Source organism: Mobula birostris, chromosome 4 (assembly GCF_030028105.1).
Source record: "Mobula birostris isolate sMobBir1 chromosome 4, sMobBir1.hap1, whole genome shotgun sequence".
In the NCBI taxonomy this organism is placed as follows: Eukaryota; Metazoa; Chordata; class Chondrichthyes; order Myliobatiformes; family Myliobatidae; genus Mobula; species Mobula birostris.
In genome coordinates this window covers 143,123,226-143,141,993 of record NC_092373.1, presented here as the reverse complement: position 1 = coordinate 143,141,993, position 18,768 = coordinate 143,123,226, and the positions used below count along the sequence as shown (strand labels likewise).

At 42.2% G+C, this 18,768-nt stretch overlaps 1 protein-coding gene across 7 annotated transcripts in view; it reads left to right on the top strand.

Moving 5' to 3' along the window:
- Positions 1 to 18,768, top strand: part of gab1 (GRB2-associated binding protein 1) — a 214,673-nt gene that overhangs the window by 134,448 nt on the left and 61,457 nt on the right. For all 7 annotated transcript variants that reach the window (XM_072256162.1, XM_072256161.1, XM_072256163.1 and 4 more), the window contains exon 3: positions 17,750 to 17,963. In XM_072256162.1, coding sequence (XP_072112263.1) covers positions 17,750 to 17,963 — 214 coding nt within the window. The remainder of the gene's footprint in view (positions 1 to 17,749; positions 17,964 to 18,768) is intronic.

The window sequence follows — 18,768 nt, the reverse complement described above, 5'->3', positions numbered from 1 at the left end:
CATAGGAATGCAAGCCTTTCTCTTCATACCTTTATTTAGCATTCTATCTACTTAACAACCAAAATTCCATTTCTCCCTTTTATGAAGTGGGCTTTCAAGGTGGAGTTGAAGCACGACATGAATCTGCAGACACCCAGACTGTGAGGCACTTATAGTATTGCTGACATTATGGCTTCTCTTTCGGCATTTAAATTCAGTGGCCACTTTATTAGGTCTGATGTAGCTAAAGTGGCCACTGAGTATATCTCCGTGGTCTTCTGTTGCTGCAGGCTAACCACTTCAAGGTTCAATGTGTTGTGTGTACAAAGATGTTCTTCTGCACACTACTGTTGTGGTTATTCGAGTTACTGTCATCTCCCTGTCAGCGTGAAGCAGTCTGGCTATTCTTCTCTGACCTCGCTTATTAACAAGGCTTTTTTGCCCATAGAAGTTCCACTCACTGAATGTTTATTGTTTTTCACACCATTCTCAGTAAACTGTAGAGACTGCGCAGGGAAATCCCAGAAGTTCAGCAGTTTCTGAGATACTCAAACCACCCCATCTGGCACTGGCAACCATTCCACTGTCAAAGTCATGTAGATCACATTTCTTCCCCGTCCTACCGTTTGGTCTAAATGAACCTCTTGACGAAGCCTGCATGCTTTTGTGTATTGAGTTGCTGCCACATGATTGGGTGCTCATATATTTGCATTAACAAGCAGGTATACCTAAAACAAAAAGTAGCCACTAAATATAATTCAGGTATAGCCAGTTAGACTGGTGGTATTATATTTCAGTAATGCTCTTGCCATAGCTGCTTTGTAAATAACTTTGCGAGGGTTTTTCAACTATTGTACATAAGATTTGATTCTCAACGAAAGCATGTCCACATTCTTAGCCATATGAAGCTTGAGGCTGGCCTGCTTTACATAACACCTGACACTGTGTGCAATGAAGTAATGCCTCTGACCTGGCAACTACATTAGATGAAGTCTAATATGTTCTTCCCACCATCAAAAGAAACTGGAGGAAGACATTCTGAACAAAATGTTTGCAATAGCTGTAATTTCTTTAGGCCCTCAGTGGCTGGCACACTGTAACATCCAGTCACAGAGGAGGACCAATTCAATGGTTCTGAAAATAGCCTACTGGCAGAATTCCCTGATTCTCTGGCTTTTTTTTGGGAAAGTTCCCAGTGCCTGCTGGGCGTTGGATGTTCTTCTCGCTGGATAGTATGAAGGATGATGCCAAGTCTCTTTTTCAGCCCGCTGCTGTTTGATTGATTTTTCAGAGCCACCCCATGCAATGTATGTTTTCTCAGAGAGTGTAACATTCAAGACACTTTATTTGGCCTTAAAGATTGGCTTATTTAGCAGCTTCCTCAAGCAGTGAGTGAATTATTTACTTGAAATAATACAGACTTCTCCAGATGGCTGCTCAGGATTTCCTTGGAAAAAAAACCCACTGTATTCATCATTTTTATACAGTTTTGACCAGGCTTGAGCTGGTGTCCAGGGAAAGCTGGAATTCACTGTTTGTTGTGAGGAACAGAGAGGGTTCAGAATATGTTCACAAATCCCGAATATAGTAGGACATGTGGTAAGGGTGGTTTAGAAGACATGCGGGAATAAAGTACAAGGACAGGAAATTTTTTGCTAGAACTATATGCAGTACTATTGGATCACAGTGAGAGTAGTGCATACAGTTCTAGTTACCGCATAAGGGTGTGATTGGAGAAGACAGTATGAGTATTAGTGAGAATATTGCCAGGAAAACATAGTGTTGAGCACAAATGTTTGAAGAAATATTGTGTGATTAACTTCTTTGTAAAGACTTTCACAGAAGCTGGCTGCCTCAGGGGTATAGGCACTTTAGCAGAGAAATACTGAAGTAAAGACAAAATGCTGGAAGTATTCAGCACATCAGGTTGCATCTGTGGGGGAAAAAGTTAATGCTTCAGGTCAAAGATATAACTTGCATTTGTTCCACCTTAAAATACTTCAGCATCTGATGAACTGCTTTCTGTTTTGCTGATGGGGGGTCGAGTGTGGAACTCGCCAGATGTTGCCTACCTCTGGAGTACAACATCCAGTGGAGAAATTGCAGCTCGACTGGGTCTAAATTCTGTTCTGTGCTGAAGTACCTTTGTTAGTTTAAATATCCAACTGTCCTTCATTCACTTAACAAGAACTGGAGAAATTAAGAGGAAAGATTGAACATAAAGAACCATAATTGAACCAGATAGTGGTTAGAAAAAAACCTGTCTTAAGTTAGTGGTGGAGAGGAGGTCACTAAACAAACTGTTATCCATCATGGACAATGGGGCACATCCTCTCCATGATCTACTGAATAAGCAGCGGAGCACCTTTTTGAACAGACTCATTCGGCTCCGCTGTCACAAGGATCATTACAGACAATCGTTCCTACCAAATGCAGTAAGCATATAAAACAGTTCATCTCTGTGCGACAGGAGAACACACTTCATAGTACAATGGTCTCTGCTTTATTATTTTGTACATTATTGCACATTGGTAAATTAATGTATATTATTATCCTGTACTTTAGTTAGTCTGAACACTGCTAAGTGTGTTTTTAAATGTTGCTGCTGTAACGAAATTTCCCACTGGGGATCAATAAATACTTATGATTATTTTCTTAATGAAGTCAGTAAACAGGATGCATCGACTTGAATCGTTGGCAAGTGGTTTGCAAGGAAGGTGAGAAGTATTCTCAACCAGTAGTTTGAGGGCTTCAGACCAAGAGCTAGAAAATGGGAGTAGGCTAGATAGTTGCTCTTTGGTGTAGATTAGCTTCCTGCAGGACTATCGATTTCTGATTAAGCACCAAATTGAACGATTGCATGCTTCCTTAAATACATGTCAAGATGAACAGGCAGATTTAAGGCCAGAGATGAAGGTGGTACTGAATGGAGTTTGAGGATATGAAATGTATAATTTCGAAGGATTCGAAGAGCATTTATGATCATAGTGTGTGCGCAGTACACAGCCCTGAGGTTCATCGTCTCCACAGACAGCCACAAAACAAAGAAAACTATGGAACCTGTTCAAAGAAGAAAAAAAAATCACCCTCCCAGCACGCATAAAACAAAATGGCACAAGCAGCAACAAGAAAACTAACGAGCAAAAACACAATCTTTTATAAATAAAAAAAAAAGCACACAAGATCTGAAGAGTCTGTATTCAGTTCAGCTCTGGGTTCATTATCAGCAGGCCGCCCTGATTCAGAGTCGCCCAAAATAGCAATGTAAAAAAAGCGAGCTACAGTCCAATCCACAAACCACAGACCCAGAACTTCAGTCCAATAGAGGGAGGTCCTTCCCTTGGAAGCAGTGACCAAGGGGGAGAGCGGGGAGAGACCATCACATGCAGACATGCTCCGTCAGCAGCAAGGGGGAGGCTGGTAGATGGCGCTGAACTCTCGCTCGCCTTCCGCGCTGGCCTCAATGTTTCAGTCTTCCTCGATGCTTTAATCAGTGAGAAATGGAGTCTGTCATGGGCTCCATCCCCGTCTCTAAGCTGCTTGGCCTTGAGGCCACTCGCCTTCCAGAACCTTCTCAGAGACGGTTCGCTCAGTCAGCCCGAAAACACACCATCAAACTGTAGATCACAAGCTCCATCAGTACCAGAGCCATGTTTAAAAGAAGTGAAATAAATAGTTTTGTGGACTCTCTGGAAGCTGGCGCCATCTTCTGTGGACAGTTTTGAGCTGAAAATGAAGGTTGATCATTAAATTGGCATACAACTGGGGAAACTTACCTTGCCGTGGATAATCCATATTACTGTAGACTTCGAATCTCACCAGCACAGTTACTTCAGGGAGTTTTTATTAAAATGAGAGATAAAACAGGGTAGCCTGATCCCATTCACACCTTTTCCAGAGATGCTGCCTGGCCTGCTGATTTCCTCCAGCATTTTGTGTGCGTTGCTCGGATTTCCAGCATCTGCAGATTTTCTCTTGTTTGTGATCACATTTAAACATACCATATTCTTACTGGCATGGCAGATGTAGAATTAATGTTTCCCTGGCAGGCTGTTTGGAACTGAGGATCACAGTCCCAAAATAATTTCAAGATGGAGATAGTGAATTTTTAAATACTAATGGAATTGCCTTACGATCCACCAATAAGCAGTCTCAAGTCTTCGGTAGCACCATCTTAAATCAGCCGGGGGCATCCACTGCTTGCTCTTTTCCATGGATGCTGTTTGACCTCTAGCATTTTGTGTGTATTGCTCAAAATCCCGTTGGCTTGCTTCTGTTGTTTGCATGACGTGCTTTTTTTTCTCTCTCCTCTCTTTCTCTGCACACTGGTTCTTGGTCTTTTTTTAAATTGTGTTATTAATGTTTCTTGCTTTGTGACTTCCTGTAAGCAGTCAAATCTCAAGGTGTGTAACTTATACATTTTTGATAATAAATGTGCTTTGAATCTTTGAACTGAAGGATATGGAGTCAATGCAGGAAAGTGGTGCTAATAGCATGCTGAATGCTGAAGCAAGTACAATGAACCAGACAGCCTGTGCTTCTGTACCCAAATATATAGGCATGAATGAGCAAAATGGAATTTAAGCAAAGATATTTTGGCAAATAATTTGCAGTGGACAAGTACTTGGATAGGGAAGGCACAGAGGGAAGTGGGTCCAATGTGGTTCAAGTATGATTAGTGTAGCTGCCATCATGGAAGGCATGAACAGAGTTGGCTGGAAGGGCTTGTTTCTGTGCCTAATGATTTTGATGTTTATGAATTTAAAGCACTCAATGGTAAGCCTGATGTTGTGTTGTACAGGAGTTTTAGGTAGCAGGCAGGAAGGAAATGCTTCCAATTTCCAGATAATGGAGGAGTGGCAAACGTTGGTCCTGTGAGAGGAAGGCCAGAACAAATTTATCGTTTAAAATAAAAACTCAGGTTTTATATTTTTCTTAGAGGCTAGAATGTTGGTTTTACAGTTTACCTCAGAATGTAAGAACACATTTTGAGGACAGCAGTGCTTTCAAAGAATTATCAAATTTCAGGTAAAGTTTCAAAAGTATTTCCACTCACTTAATATGTCATACGTTTTATGGTTGAAGGAGATGCTTTAATCTTGGCCCGCTCCTGGATCTCCTGGTATAGTGAAGGTCATGCATACAACATGCTCTAACCACAGCCACAGCTGTACAATATCTGTGGAAGAGCATCAACCGGAATGTCTAAGGTGCTGTACGCTGTGCATTCCTTTCTTAGGGTGAATCTGTGTCATCCTGATCTGATTGCTCCAGGTCAAAGGTTACATGACCAATCCTTGCATGCTGTTGTTAAAGTCAACTCCTGAAAGCAGATTTTCACATTTTAGAATGATGCCAGGCACTGCAGTGCCCCTAGAAACTCCGTTTCTGAAGCTGCAAAATTGAATATTTTGTACTTGCAAGACTTTGATAGATTTCAAGAAAGCTCCTCTTAGTGGTTAATTTTCAGATATATTGTGAAAGTTGGGTTGAAGACCTTTTTCCAGATGGTTTATTTGCTTTCCATCTGTTGTTAAGAGTCAGGAAGCAGGGAGCTGGTGCTGAGCGAAATATCCAGGCAGCATCTAGCTTTTGTTTCGAGCCCGGTTAGCTTTTAGAAAGATAAATCCCTTCAAATGGGGACTGATGGATGTGTGCAAGATATAAGAATGGAGAGCATTACCTAGATAAATGAAACCCTGATTTTCAAAGAAGGCTTTCTTTAGTCTGAAGAACTTGCAGCTTGCTTTTTTCTTGTGTTTCATTACTTGACTTTCAGCAATAGATTCTCCCGAAGCTGCAGATCGTGGTCACAGTATTTAGACAGAAACAGGTGCCTCCATGTGATCTGGCCAAATCACATTGTAGTAAAGATGTTTTCTATATTCTGCCAGGGGAGTTTTGGGGTGAGGAATTTTCCTGTGTCCTGTTGGCACTTTGCTGCTGGACAGGGCTGATTGCTGGAGTTGCATATAAGCCTGCTTCTTCCACTGCAAGTAAGTATGGGTGTGGAGCAACCACAGCTGGTGATTGTGGTTAGTGGTGTGTACCAGTAGGATCTGGCCCATGGGATAGGTTGAACTGTATTTGCTTCAGGCCTTACAGAGGGTGCTTCCGGCCTTACAGAGGGTGTTTCCTATAAATTCCTGGATATCTTTTTTAGAAAATGCCTTTCAATAGGAGCTAGGAATGGTATATTGGCATTACTGTTGGATACAGTTAACAATTGCAGCAGTCTCCTGTTGCTTGCTGATTGTTGCTGAACATCAGGCGATATCTAAACTTGGTTGATTGTTTTCCCTCTTTTTTTGGCCGACCTAAAGAGCTACATGACACAAATGGGTTCAGAAAGCATATGTGTTTCAGCATTTCCGATGGGAAAGGCCAACTGGATCAGTGAGTCTGACCTTGACCTTTCTACAGTATGTGATTAAGAAGATGATGTGCATTGGGACTTGAGTGAGCAAGAACTGTATTGGAAGATGGCACACAGCGCCAGCAGAATTGCCTTTGTTTTTAGGAGTTTTTAAATTTGCTGAGTTTGTTTGAACTTGGTTTGAATGTGTTTTAGATAAATCAATTATCAGTTTATTCCTTCAAATCTGATTAAATCTTGAATCTATCACTGAAGTTAAGGTCACCACTCTCCCAGTACAGTGGGGTCCAGTTGATCAGGGCAGCTGCTTACCTGGGATAACTCCTAAAGAATGAAAACTGATGAAGAAAACAGTCAGGATCCCCTTTGTTTATTTGGGACACTATGCTGCTTAATTGGGACAGGAGACTGTTGCTAACAGTTTCTAACTAGCATCAGTTGTGTGCACTTGTGTGGCCGTTTAAACACTACACTGCTTAAAGTGAGCAGTTTTTAAATAGTGTCAGCTGCATGTGTGCATGTTCAAAGGTATTGATTTATGTCATTGATAGTTGGTGACTATAAGACAATTCAGGCAACACACATAAAAGTTGCTGGTGAACGCAGCAGGCCAGGCAGCGTCTCTAGGAAGAAGTGACTGCTAGGAAGGTGTGTTGCTTGAATTTCCAGCATCTGCAGAATTCCTGTTGTTTGCGTTTATAAGACAATTCAGAATTGTTTTGCTGTCTGTGATTTCAAGCATTCAGGCTTGGAGATGCCGAAAATGGCTGGGAGTGAAAATTTAAAGATTTCACTACTTCAAGTTAGGAACAATAAAGAATTTGAAGATATTGACGATCATCTTGAATGTTACAATGAAAATGAAGATTTGAAGGATGCAGTCGTCAAAGGCATTGCTAGCAAATAACTAATGTTTCATTACTCAAAAAGGGAAATGAAGATAATCTTGGAAGACATTGATCAAGTCACTGGTGGGGAAGTTACAGGAGAGGATTTGTAGGGATTGGATTTTTGAGCATTTAGAAAGCCATGGTCTAATTATGGGCAGTCCACAAGGCTGTCTTGTGCAGGGCAAGTTGTGTCTTATGAACTTCAGCGAGTCGCTTGATAGCGATGGAGCTGGACTTGTTGCTTACTGTTGTCGTGCAGAGGCAGTGCACGGTCCAACAAAGAGTGCAAATGATTGTCTTGGATGTTTTTATTGTGATTTCAAGATCTTGTTGCCTTGGTTGTTGTGTGGATCAGGCCCTCATGCCACGATGTCGCCTTTTGCAGCCACCCAGGAGAAGAGACACCAGAGATGGAATGGGAGAGAGAGGCTTCTGTGGGTGTGCTAGAATCTGTACTGGGTTGGGCTCTAACCCCTTTCAGTGGTGCTAACCTCCGGTGTTCACTTGGTGGAAGACAAGCTGGACCAGGACCACATCCAATGCATCATCAATCTACAAACTGTGCCATTCAGGGTCTTGGGCTATATATTTTTTGTGCCTGTACATTTTTCTGCTATTGTAACTATACATGCCTTGTGCTGTGTATCGTTGGTACTGTGTTTTACACCTTGGCCCCAGAAGAATGCTATTTTGTTTGGTGCTATTCGCATGTATGGTTAAATGACAATTCAACGTGAACTTGATTGAGTTTTTTTGAGGAGGTGATGAAGATAGGGTTGTGGGTGTTATCCACGTGGACTTTAGTAAGGCGTTTGACAAGGTCCCTCATGTGAGGTTCGTCCAGAAGATTAAGCCGCTTGGGATCCATGGTGAATAGGCTATTTGGATTCAGAATTGTCTTGCCCATAGAAGACAGAGGGTTCTGGTCGAATTGATTTATTCTGGCTGAATGTACAGGGCAAGTTTTTATACACTGATAGGTGCCTAGGAGGTGCTTCCAGATGGTGGTGGTGATGTTCAAGTGGCTCTTAGATTGGCACATGAATGTACAGTACAGGAAATGGAAGGGTGTGGATGTGGTGTAGGCACAATGGGTTAGTTTAGTTGGGGTTTTGATGACTAATTTGATTAGTTTGGCACAACATGGGTCGAAGGACCTGTTCCCATACTACACTGCTATATGGTGTGTTCTATATAAACACTGGCTATGAAAGCTGGGCACTCTATTGTGCATTTCCAATTAGCCCTGGAGGCAGAAAAAACACAGTCAGTTTGTGGAATGTTATAATTTGACAATTAAACTCAGTTACACAGAGCAAAAATGGCATCAGTCACTGGGCGTAGATTTTTTAGATGTTAAAAGTCGTCTTTTTACAAACCGAGGAATGCAATTTCAATGAAGCATTTTGTGATTTGCTTGGATTCCCAGCATCTGCAGATTTTCTCTTTTTTGTGAAAAGAAACCTGGAATCTCATTTTAAGAAAACTGAGAGATTAAGACACTAATCATTATTTCAAATCTAATCTAATCTAATCTAATTTTCTTCTTGGATCTTGTCTAAGTTGAATTTGTTTAGCACTGGTAAAAGAATTCTGATGACCGTGCAGGAGTTCATGTCATTTTGCATTGTGCTGAACTTTCACTAAAATATTCTGGGGGATTTTCAACATTTAGCTATAGCTGGAGAGTTGGACTTGCTGTTCAGCAAGTCTAACTTCGTCCTCTAATTTCAAGCTATATTGACCTGTGTAGCAAATTCTTTCTTCATAAGAGTGTCACTTTTTGGAATATCTTATAATTTCACAGCATCCAAAAATGAATTATCCTTTGTTAATAAGTTGGCAATATTTTATGATTAAGGCAGCGGCATTGGAAGCTCATGAAACAACAAATGGCTGAAAGAAGCAGTGTGACTGTGGCAGGTAAATGTCACAGTTAGTGAGAAACCTGTGGAAACACTTATCACTTCAGCTTTCTCTTTGTCATTCAGATGAATATCAATCAATATGCTCTTTCTGTTACAGGGAGCATGAGATGAAATGTTGCCTTTCTCCATCTCTCCCTCCATACTTGGTGCTGAAACCCTCATCTGTAACATTGCTATTTCAAGTACTCATCCCAATCTCTGCCCGTATGCTAATTTACGTCTTCCCACACATCACTCCTGTGCTCATAGAATCCTACACATTTCCACTTAAGATTCTCATCATAGTTTTATCTTCATGGTCTTGCCAACAAATTTTTTAAAAAAATCTTTTTAGCTGGGGCTCCTGAAACCTCCACTTTCCCCTTATTGGCCCACAGTCTCCAATTCTGTCCTTAATGCCTTGTACCTGTCCACCTTCCCTTACCTTTTAAGACTCTCCTTAAAACCAAGGTTTTTGACTAAGGTTTATGTTACCTTGTCTAATATTTTTCACATACTGTGCATTGTAAAACTTGCCATGCTGATGATGAACTTAGAGATGCTTTTGCAAGTTAAGAGTGCCAATTATTATCTTTAACCCGTCTTCAACCCTCCTCCTCTTCATGGATCCCGTCTTCAACCCTCCTCCTCTTCATGGATCCCGTCTTAAACCCTCCTCCTCTTCATGGACACCCCGCTGTGGTAACTCTTCCACCCCCACTGATGACCCCTTCTCCTGTCTTCAACCCTCCTCCTCTTCATGGACACCCCGCTCTGGTCTTCTGCCTGCTCTGGATCTCTTTATTGCTAACTGTCGACGGGACATCAACCGTCTCGACTTCACCGCACCTTGTCCCCATTCCAACCTCACTCATTCGGAACGTTCTGCTCTCCACTCCCTCCGCACTAATCCTAACCTTACTATTGAACCCGCCGATAAGGGGGGTGCTGTTGTAGTTTGGTGTACTGACCTCTACCTTGCCGAAGCACAGCGACAACTCGCAGATACCTCCTCTTATTTACCCCTCGATCGTGAGCCCACTAAGGAGCAGCAGGCCATTGTCTCCCACACCATCACCGACTTTATCCGCTCAGGGGATCTCCCATCCACTGCTATCAACCTTATAGTTCCCACACCTCGCACTTCCCGTTTCTACCTCCTACCCAAGATCCACAAACCTGCCTGTCCTGGCAGACCTATTGTCTCAGCTTGCTCCTGCCCCACCAAACTCATTTCTGCATACCTCGACAGGGTTTTATCCCCCCTTGTTCAATCCCTTCCTACCTATGTTCATGACACTTCTCACGCTCTTAAACTTATCGATGATTTTAAGTTCCCTGGCCCCCACCGCTTTATTTTCACCATGGATGTCCAGTCCCTATATACTTCCATCCCCCATCGGGAAGGTCTCAAAGCTCTCTGCTACTTTTTGGATTCCAGACCTAATCAGTTCCCCTCTACCACCACTCTGCTCTGTCTAGCGGAATTAGTCCTTACTCTTAATAATTTCTCCTTTGGCTCCTCCCACTTCCTCCAAACTGAAGGTGTAGCTATGGGCACCCGTACGGGTCCGAGCTATGCCTGCCTTTTTGTTGGCTTTGTGGAACAATCTATGCTCCAACCTATTCTGGTATCTGTCCCCCACTTTTCCTTTGCCACATCGACGACTGCATTGGCGCTGCTTCCTGCACGCATGCAGAACTCGTTGACTTTATTAACTTTGCATCCAACTTTCACCCTGCCCTCAAGTTTACCTGGTCCATTTCTGACACCTCCCTCCCCTTTCTAGATCTTTCTGTCTCTATCTCTGGAGACAGCTTATCCACTGATGTCTACTATAAGCCTACTGATTCTCACAGCTATCTGGACTATTCCTCTTCTCATCCTGTCTCTTGCAAAAATGCCATCCCCTTCTCGCAATTCCTCCGTCTCCGCCGCATCTGCTCTCAGGATGAGGCTTTTCATTCCAGGACGAGGGAGATGTCCTCCTTTTTTTAAAGAAAGGGGCTTCCCTTCCTCCACCATCAACTCTGCTCTCAAACGCATCTCCCCCATTTCACGCACGTCTGCTCTCACTCCATCCTCCCGCCACCCCACTAGGAATAGGGTTCCCCTGGTTCTCAGCTACCACCCCACCAGCCTCCGGGTCCAACATATTCTCCGTAACTTCCGCCACCTCCAACGGGATCCCGCCACTAAGCACATCTTTCCCTCCCTTCCTCTCTCTGCATTCCGCAGGGATTGCTCCCTGCACGACTCCCTTGTCCATTCGTCCCCCCCATCCCTCCCCACTGATCTCCCTCCTGGCACTTATCCTTGTAAGCGGAACAAGTGCTACACATGCCCTTACACTTTCTCCCTTACCATCATTCAGGGCCCCAAACAGTCCTTCCAGGTGAGGCAACACTTCACCTGTGAGTCGGCTGGGGTGATATACTGCGTGCGGTACTCCCGATGTGGCCTTTTATATATTGGCGAGACCCGACGCAGACTGGGAGACCGCTTTGCTGAACACCTACGGTCTGTCCGCCAGAGAAAGCAGGATCTCCCAGTGGCCACACAGTTTAATTCCACATCCCATTCCCATTCTGACATGTCTATTGTGACGCCAAACCGAGCTATCGGACGATTGATGCTAATGAGAGAGATAAGAGAGACAATGCAGAAACGTTCAAAATGCTAACAAGAGAGGAGAGAGGGATTAACGGAAAAGAAATACAATTCAGAATATTGACAGACCGGTTGCTTTGAACCTGAACTGTTTGAAGTTTGGACAGGTGATACCCCTGCAGGGGGATAAAAAGAACAGGTTCGCTAAGGCACAGGGCACACCACGAGATCACGAGATAACAAGACCCTGGAAAGAGCAGTGTGCCCCCACAAGTTGGTGGGAGTTTGGAGGTCCGGTTCGCAGGAACCGACCATAGACTCACAGGGTGTAAAGGTACGATCGGTGGGAACCTGGTGTGTGTGTCCGCCCTTGCCTGGGTGCCGGGTTCACCACAGAAGAACGATCATATCCGGAATGGAGGGGTCACAGTCGGTGACCACAGCGGGATAGAAGACATAAAAGGGTCTGCTCGATACACCAACTGCAAAGACATCAAAGGTCTGACTGAACCAAATTGCATTTCTCCCTCTCCCCCTCCCTCTCCCCCTCCCTCTCCCTCTCCCTCTCCCTCTCCCTCTCCCTCTCCCTCTCCCTCTCCCTCTCCCTCTCCCTCTCCCTCTCCCTCTCCCCCTCCCTCTCCCCCTCCCTCTCCCCCTCCCTCTCCCCCTCCCTCTCCCCCTCCCCCTCCCTCTCCCCCTCCCCCTCCCCCTCCCCCTCCCCCTCCCCTCCCCCTCCCCTCCCCCTCCCCTCCCCCTCCCCTCCCCCTCCCCCTCCCCTCCCCCCCCCCAATGGTACGACAACAGCGATTACTGTGAACTGCACTAAACTGAACTGAACTCTGCTTCACTTAAGACTGATCATTTTACCCCTAAACTGTGATAGAGCTTGGTTGATTCCTATTACCCTATTTCTGTGTATATGTGTGCATTATCATTGCTAACCTGTTACATTTATATCCTTACGATTAGTGTACTGTATTACTTATTTCTTTAATAAAACTTTATTAGTTCCTAGTAATCCAGACTCCAACGAGCGTTCCATTTCTGCCGGTTTGGCAACCTAGTTATGGGGTACGTAACACTATCCACAGCCTCCTCTACTGTAAAGATGAAGCCACACTCAGATTGGAGGAACAACACCTTATATTCCGTCTGGGTAGCCTCCAACCTGATGACATGAACATTGACTTCTCTAACTCCCACTAATGCCCCACCTCCCCCTCGTACCCCATCCATTATTTATATACACACATTCTTTCTCTCACTCTCCTTTTTCTTCTTCTGTCCCTCTGACTATACCCCTTGCCCATCCTCTGGGTTCCCCCCCCCTTGTCTTTCTCCCCAGACCTCCTGTCCCATGATCCTCTCATATCCCCTTTGCCAATCACCTGTCCAGCTCTTGGCTCCATCCCTCCCCCTCCTGTCTTCTCCTATCATTTTGGATCTCCCCCTCCCCCTCCCACTTTCAAATCTCTTACTAACTCTTCCTTCAGTTAGTCCTGACGAAGGGTCTCGGCCTGAAACGTCGACTGTACCTCTTCCTATAGATGCTGCCTGGCCTGCTGCGTTCACTAGCAACTTTGATGTGTGTTGCTGCAATTATTATCTTTATCAACCTTTGTCCTTGTGTTAGCACTGCCTGAGACAGTGAGAGTTACATATCCAGCATGTTCCTCTGGTTCCAAAGGATAATCAGAATGCTTAGTAATTGGCATTTCTGTCCATTTACATTACAAAGTAATGATCTATTTTTGGTTAAGGAAACAAAATGAGACATGTAACCCTGGAGGGAAATATGTGTTCGTCTCACTAACTTGTCCAGGATACAGTTTACAATAGATTTGTTTCTGGTTATAATTGTACTAGTTAATTAAATTATGTAAAATCAGGGAAATTAATTGATTTGTTTCTGCTTAATGGTAAAGTGATCAGTTTAAGTTACATATGTCATAATTTGGATAAGCATTATTCATAGTAATAATTAGTAATGGGCCTTGGTGACAGGAATATTCATTAAAGTTCATTTGGTCCAATCTAAAAAAAAGTGTACTTTTCATTTTGTAATTGCGATGTGGAATTTTTTGAAATGATTCAAAAAGCAGTTTTCCCATTTTCCCTGGACAGGTGGTTGAGAATCCATTACCTTGTACCCTAGTGCTGAGCACTGAGAAATTTTGGAAGAATATTGGTGGAGAGCAATGTATATCCTGAGCATTTAATCTTAAATGTCAGCATGTGCTAAACTAAATGAAGGGTCCCGGCTGACATTTTCCATATTTTTAGAAAATTGTATCAGTGCTAGGGAACCGAGCAGATTGCATAACTTCTACATGATCTTTGTAAAGTGCAGTCAGTCACTTGTCTTGCCATTCCATGCTTAGGTTGAAAGAGGAGAAAATTCATTGCATGGTGACGATGACAGTGATCGTACGTGACAATACTGTGTCACCACAAAAACTTGGTACTTCTGCCAAAGCAATGATTTTATTGCCCCCATCATCCGCCCTCTGATTTTAGCATCCAATTCTAGGTCTAATTACCAAATGCTAGTTATTGAAATCCACAAGCAGGACTACCCTGGATGTCCCATTGCTCCTACCTACCCTTGCCCACCAAACTTGTTACTTCATTCCTGTCTCCTCTTGTCCAGTCCCCTCTCACCTGAATCCGGGACATTTCTCATGCCCCACACCATCTTGGCAACCTACAGTTTGCTGGCCCAAACTGCCACATCGTGACCAATCTTTGTACACCTCCATCTCACCAAAAAGGCCTTGGCTTCACCTCTGTCTTCTGGTAAAGACCCAGCCAGTTCCCTTTCCATAACATTTTCTTCCCCGCTTGACAGAATTTGTTCTTGCCCTCAACAATTCCTCTTCCAAATTCTCCCACTTTCTGCAAATCCAAGATGTGGCCAAGGGCACTTACATGGGCCCCAGCTGCTAATACTGTAGGTTTCCATTGACTGCAAGGAAGAATCCTAGTACCAAATCTGCTGTGGCACCCCTCCCTAAATTATCTTCCAATACAGTAGCACTTTTCCAATCTCCAGTGGGCAAAGGAACAATGAAAGATGATGCACATACATTTCAAGCAGTGTTTAAATATTTCTGCACCAGCTTGCTGTTTCTCGCCACTATTCAAACTGCAGAGAGGTGATGGGAGTGGTAGGGTGTAGGCCAAATGTTAACAAACAAACTATTCTGTGCCACCCAGTTGAATGGCTAGCAAGAATTTTAATTGGGAACAGCTTCTAAAAATCATTCGGGCAACTGTTCCTGGATTTCAACACTATGGAGTTGGTAATTAATGCTAAAATATTACTTCAAACTGGGATCTCATCTTGACCAAGTGGGAGGTGCCTGAAGCCACGGTGATAATTCATCCACCTAGTTTTCCAACAGTGTTTAGAAAAGGAAAAGGTTCACCAATAAGCTTAATTCAAATAAATAACTGGCTTTTGAGATAAGTGATATTTGTATGGTGGAGAGGAAAGGAGCATAACCAAATCCCAGAGGAAAATGATAGTGGATTAGTCTGTTTATAGTAAACAGAGCTATATATACAGTATGTTTGTGAGAAAAGGGTACTCGTAAATGAAAGGACAACATAATATTAAGCAAATTTTAATTGGAGGAATGTCCGAGAATGTTCTAATCAGGTCGAGAATGTGGTGAGAAAACCAGAACATGACTAAACTCAGGATGTAATTTTAGCGTTGGGAATTAAGTCTGTGGTAAGGAAGCAAGGAGTTAACAGGACAGCTCGAACATGAATTAAGTTGATCCGGTGGCAGAAAGTAGGCAAGCTAGTCTCCACTATTAAAAGTAATCTAAATAGTAGTCCAGCTGCTTCAGCTGTAGCAATCTGGGTTCAGTCCTGATTTCCAATGCCATCTATGTGAGACCTGCACGTTATCCCTGAACGCTAAGGGTTTACCTCCGGTGCACCAGCTGGTTGGTAGATGAATTAGTTAGTGTAAGTTGCCTTGAAAGATGATGGGTAATCGGAATGGAGTCAGTGAGCCTATGAATGGGAATTGGTTATATGGACAATAAGCAAGTAGCTAGAACTGCTTTCAGTGCTGGCATATACTTGCAGGTCTATGGATAAAGAGTTCTTGAGAAAATCTTAATAGTTTAAATTCAACCAGCCAAATAATAACGAAATTAAATCCTTACAGGTGACATGGGATCGGAAGATGTAGAATTCTGATGTAATCGCACATGAATACTGTGTCGGCTTTGTCCAAAACAGGAGACTTTCAAGCATTTGAGGAACCTCATAGAGGAATTGTGCAGCTAGTTCCAAACGAGAGAGGTCTAGTAACGAGAGAAAGAAATGAATGATTTGGGCTTTTTAGCCTTTCAAACGTCTATCTTACGAGGAACCCTGCAGAAACAAGTTACCAGTGGATATAGGTTTACTCCTAATAATAGAAATCTTGTCCTGTCTCAGGGCTGTGGTTTTCAAATGGACTTGAAGAAGAGCAAGGAAAATCTATAGAAACATTTATTTTTAAACTGGAGGCACAATGGTTAAGGATGGTAGAGTAGTTGTTGGGTGACGAATGATTGATTGATTCATGCATTGTCTTATAAAATGCATGGAATAATGAGGGCAAGGGATTTCCCAGATTCTTTTTTTTGTCTACGTTACACTACCGACTGAAGTAATGCGTAGAAGCTCCACCAATATTTGAGAAGTAAAGGTGTAATTTTCAGCTGGTATCTAATGTATAAAAATCTACCCAATTTAGAAGTACACGTATCTGCAAAAAAAGGCCTAGATCCCTAACCGATATACTGTTTTCATTTATTTTTATTCTCTATCCAAGATTATGTATAAATAATTTGTTTCACTAATTGATATAATGCAAGGTATTGCCATCATTCCTTTTATCATATGAATTACATTGGCAAGGATTGTCCTCAATTAAGGCTTTAAAAAGTTGCTGGTGCAAAATATGAATTACAGTATTCTGCTTCTAGCTCTATATTGTTATCTGTAAATACCTCTAGGCAGTTTTTGTATTTGAGATTTTGTTGTCTAATGGATTTTTTTTTCCCCAGCTGACTAACTGCAGTATCCAGGGGGTTATGGAGGCAAGATAGCTTGAAAATTTTCTGTACTCTGTCATTTTTTTTTAATGTCGATTATTATTTTATTCTCAAAATTCTATCTTACTCCACTTTATGAGAATGTAGTTAAGAACTCTAAAGGAAACTTAACTAAAACAGATTAGGAGATTACTAATGTTGTGGAATTTAGTGTTTCTGCCATGACTGTATTTCATAAGCGGCAACATATGTTCTTGAAAGTGCAAATGGAAATAGTTGAAAGCTGGGAGACAAACAATACTTTAGGTTTTCGAGTTCTAGAGAGCCATAGAACTGTATGAAACATGAAAGGGCTCTTTAGCCCAATTTGCCCATGCCAACTGTGATGACTTTTAGTCCTATTTACCTGCATCAGTCCTGAAATCCTCCATTCCTCTCCTCTGCAAGTAGCAGTTCAAATGCCTCTTAAACAATACCTGCCTCGGCTTGCCCTGGTAGGTTCTTCCATATAACTACCAGATGTGGAAGAATTTGCATTCCTCAGGTCTCCTTTGATATTCTTTCCTTGCAGCTTAAACATATGCCCATTAGTTTAGCTCTCCCCCACCTTGGGGGAAAAAGACTGTATAACAAATGAAAGTTTTAGTGGATTATAGCAAGGTTGTTCTGTATGCTTTCCACAGCACTGAATCTCACAGTGCCATATAATTAATTTTAACACATCTGTCGTAATTTTACACACAATGCGCAGCTTGGTAAAGTTTTCAGAAAATTTAGTGCCATTTGAATTCCAAACAAAAGGTAGAATGGTAAATTCTGTTCTGTTATAAATATCAAATCTGTGTAATTAAGAATTGAACTGAATTGTTAAATGGTCAATACTTTTGTATACTTTTATTGTTGTAACTCTTTTTGTCATATTGTAGATGCTGTTAAACCATCTGGCACTGCCCTGACCGAGGTACCTCTTTCTGTTAATGCTATACAACCCTCCATGCCATCAGTAATTCCCACGGGCTCACTACCTCCTCCATATCAGCCAATTAGCATACAGCATCTGGAGTCTTTGTCCAGCCAAGAAGATCCACAGGATTATCTGTGGTTAGCCAACTGTGAAAGTAAAAAGCCTGAACCCCCCAGGTAAGATGAGTGTAAGACTACTCACTAAATGTATGGATGCTAAACTGTTTAATCCTTAAAATCCTGAAATGGCTAACTTCGTCTGTTTGGAGTATTATGCATTCGAAATGGAAATGTAAATTGTTTTATTTTTCATCGTGTTTCATAATTTTACAGCAATTTTTAAGCTTTTTCTTTTAAAGATTGCTGATTTTGGAGGACAGGGCATTGAGGTTCCAGAGTGAAACTGAATCAAGTAGATTGGACAAGCTCATCAATGAGAAAACAAAACTACATTTCAAGCAACAACATCTTTCCTACAGTATTTCTCTTCTTATCTCTATTAAATTTTATTCCATTTTTCAACTGAATAAAATTGTGAAGAGATACTGAAAATTGATAGGCAGTTGATTAACTTAAAATTTTATAAAGTAACAGTTTAAAAAAGTATTTGCTTGGCCAGATTAGAAAACAAAATTGTCTTCACCTTGCCTCTGTGTAGCTTTTTTTAAAAAAATCTTTCACGTAGTTACTCTCAGTTCTGCCTTTTCCTAACATCTGTTCCTCCATATTGACTACCGATTTTCCTTAATTCAGTGATTAACACTGTACAGTAGCGTAAGCCTGGGATGAATAAAGGCAGGAAGAGGGCCATTTATTTTTCCCAATTTTGTTATGGGTTTATTAGGCAATCCTGCTGACTAGACAACCTGCCATTATCTCATATTAGATTCCTTGCCACATTTTACATATCATAACCAGGTTACAAATGAAGTTTGTTATTGTAGTATAACAAATGTAAAATTGCAAAGTTGCTTTCTAACTA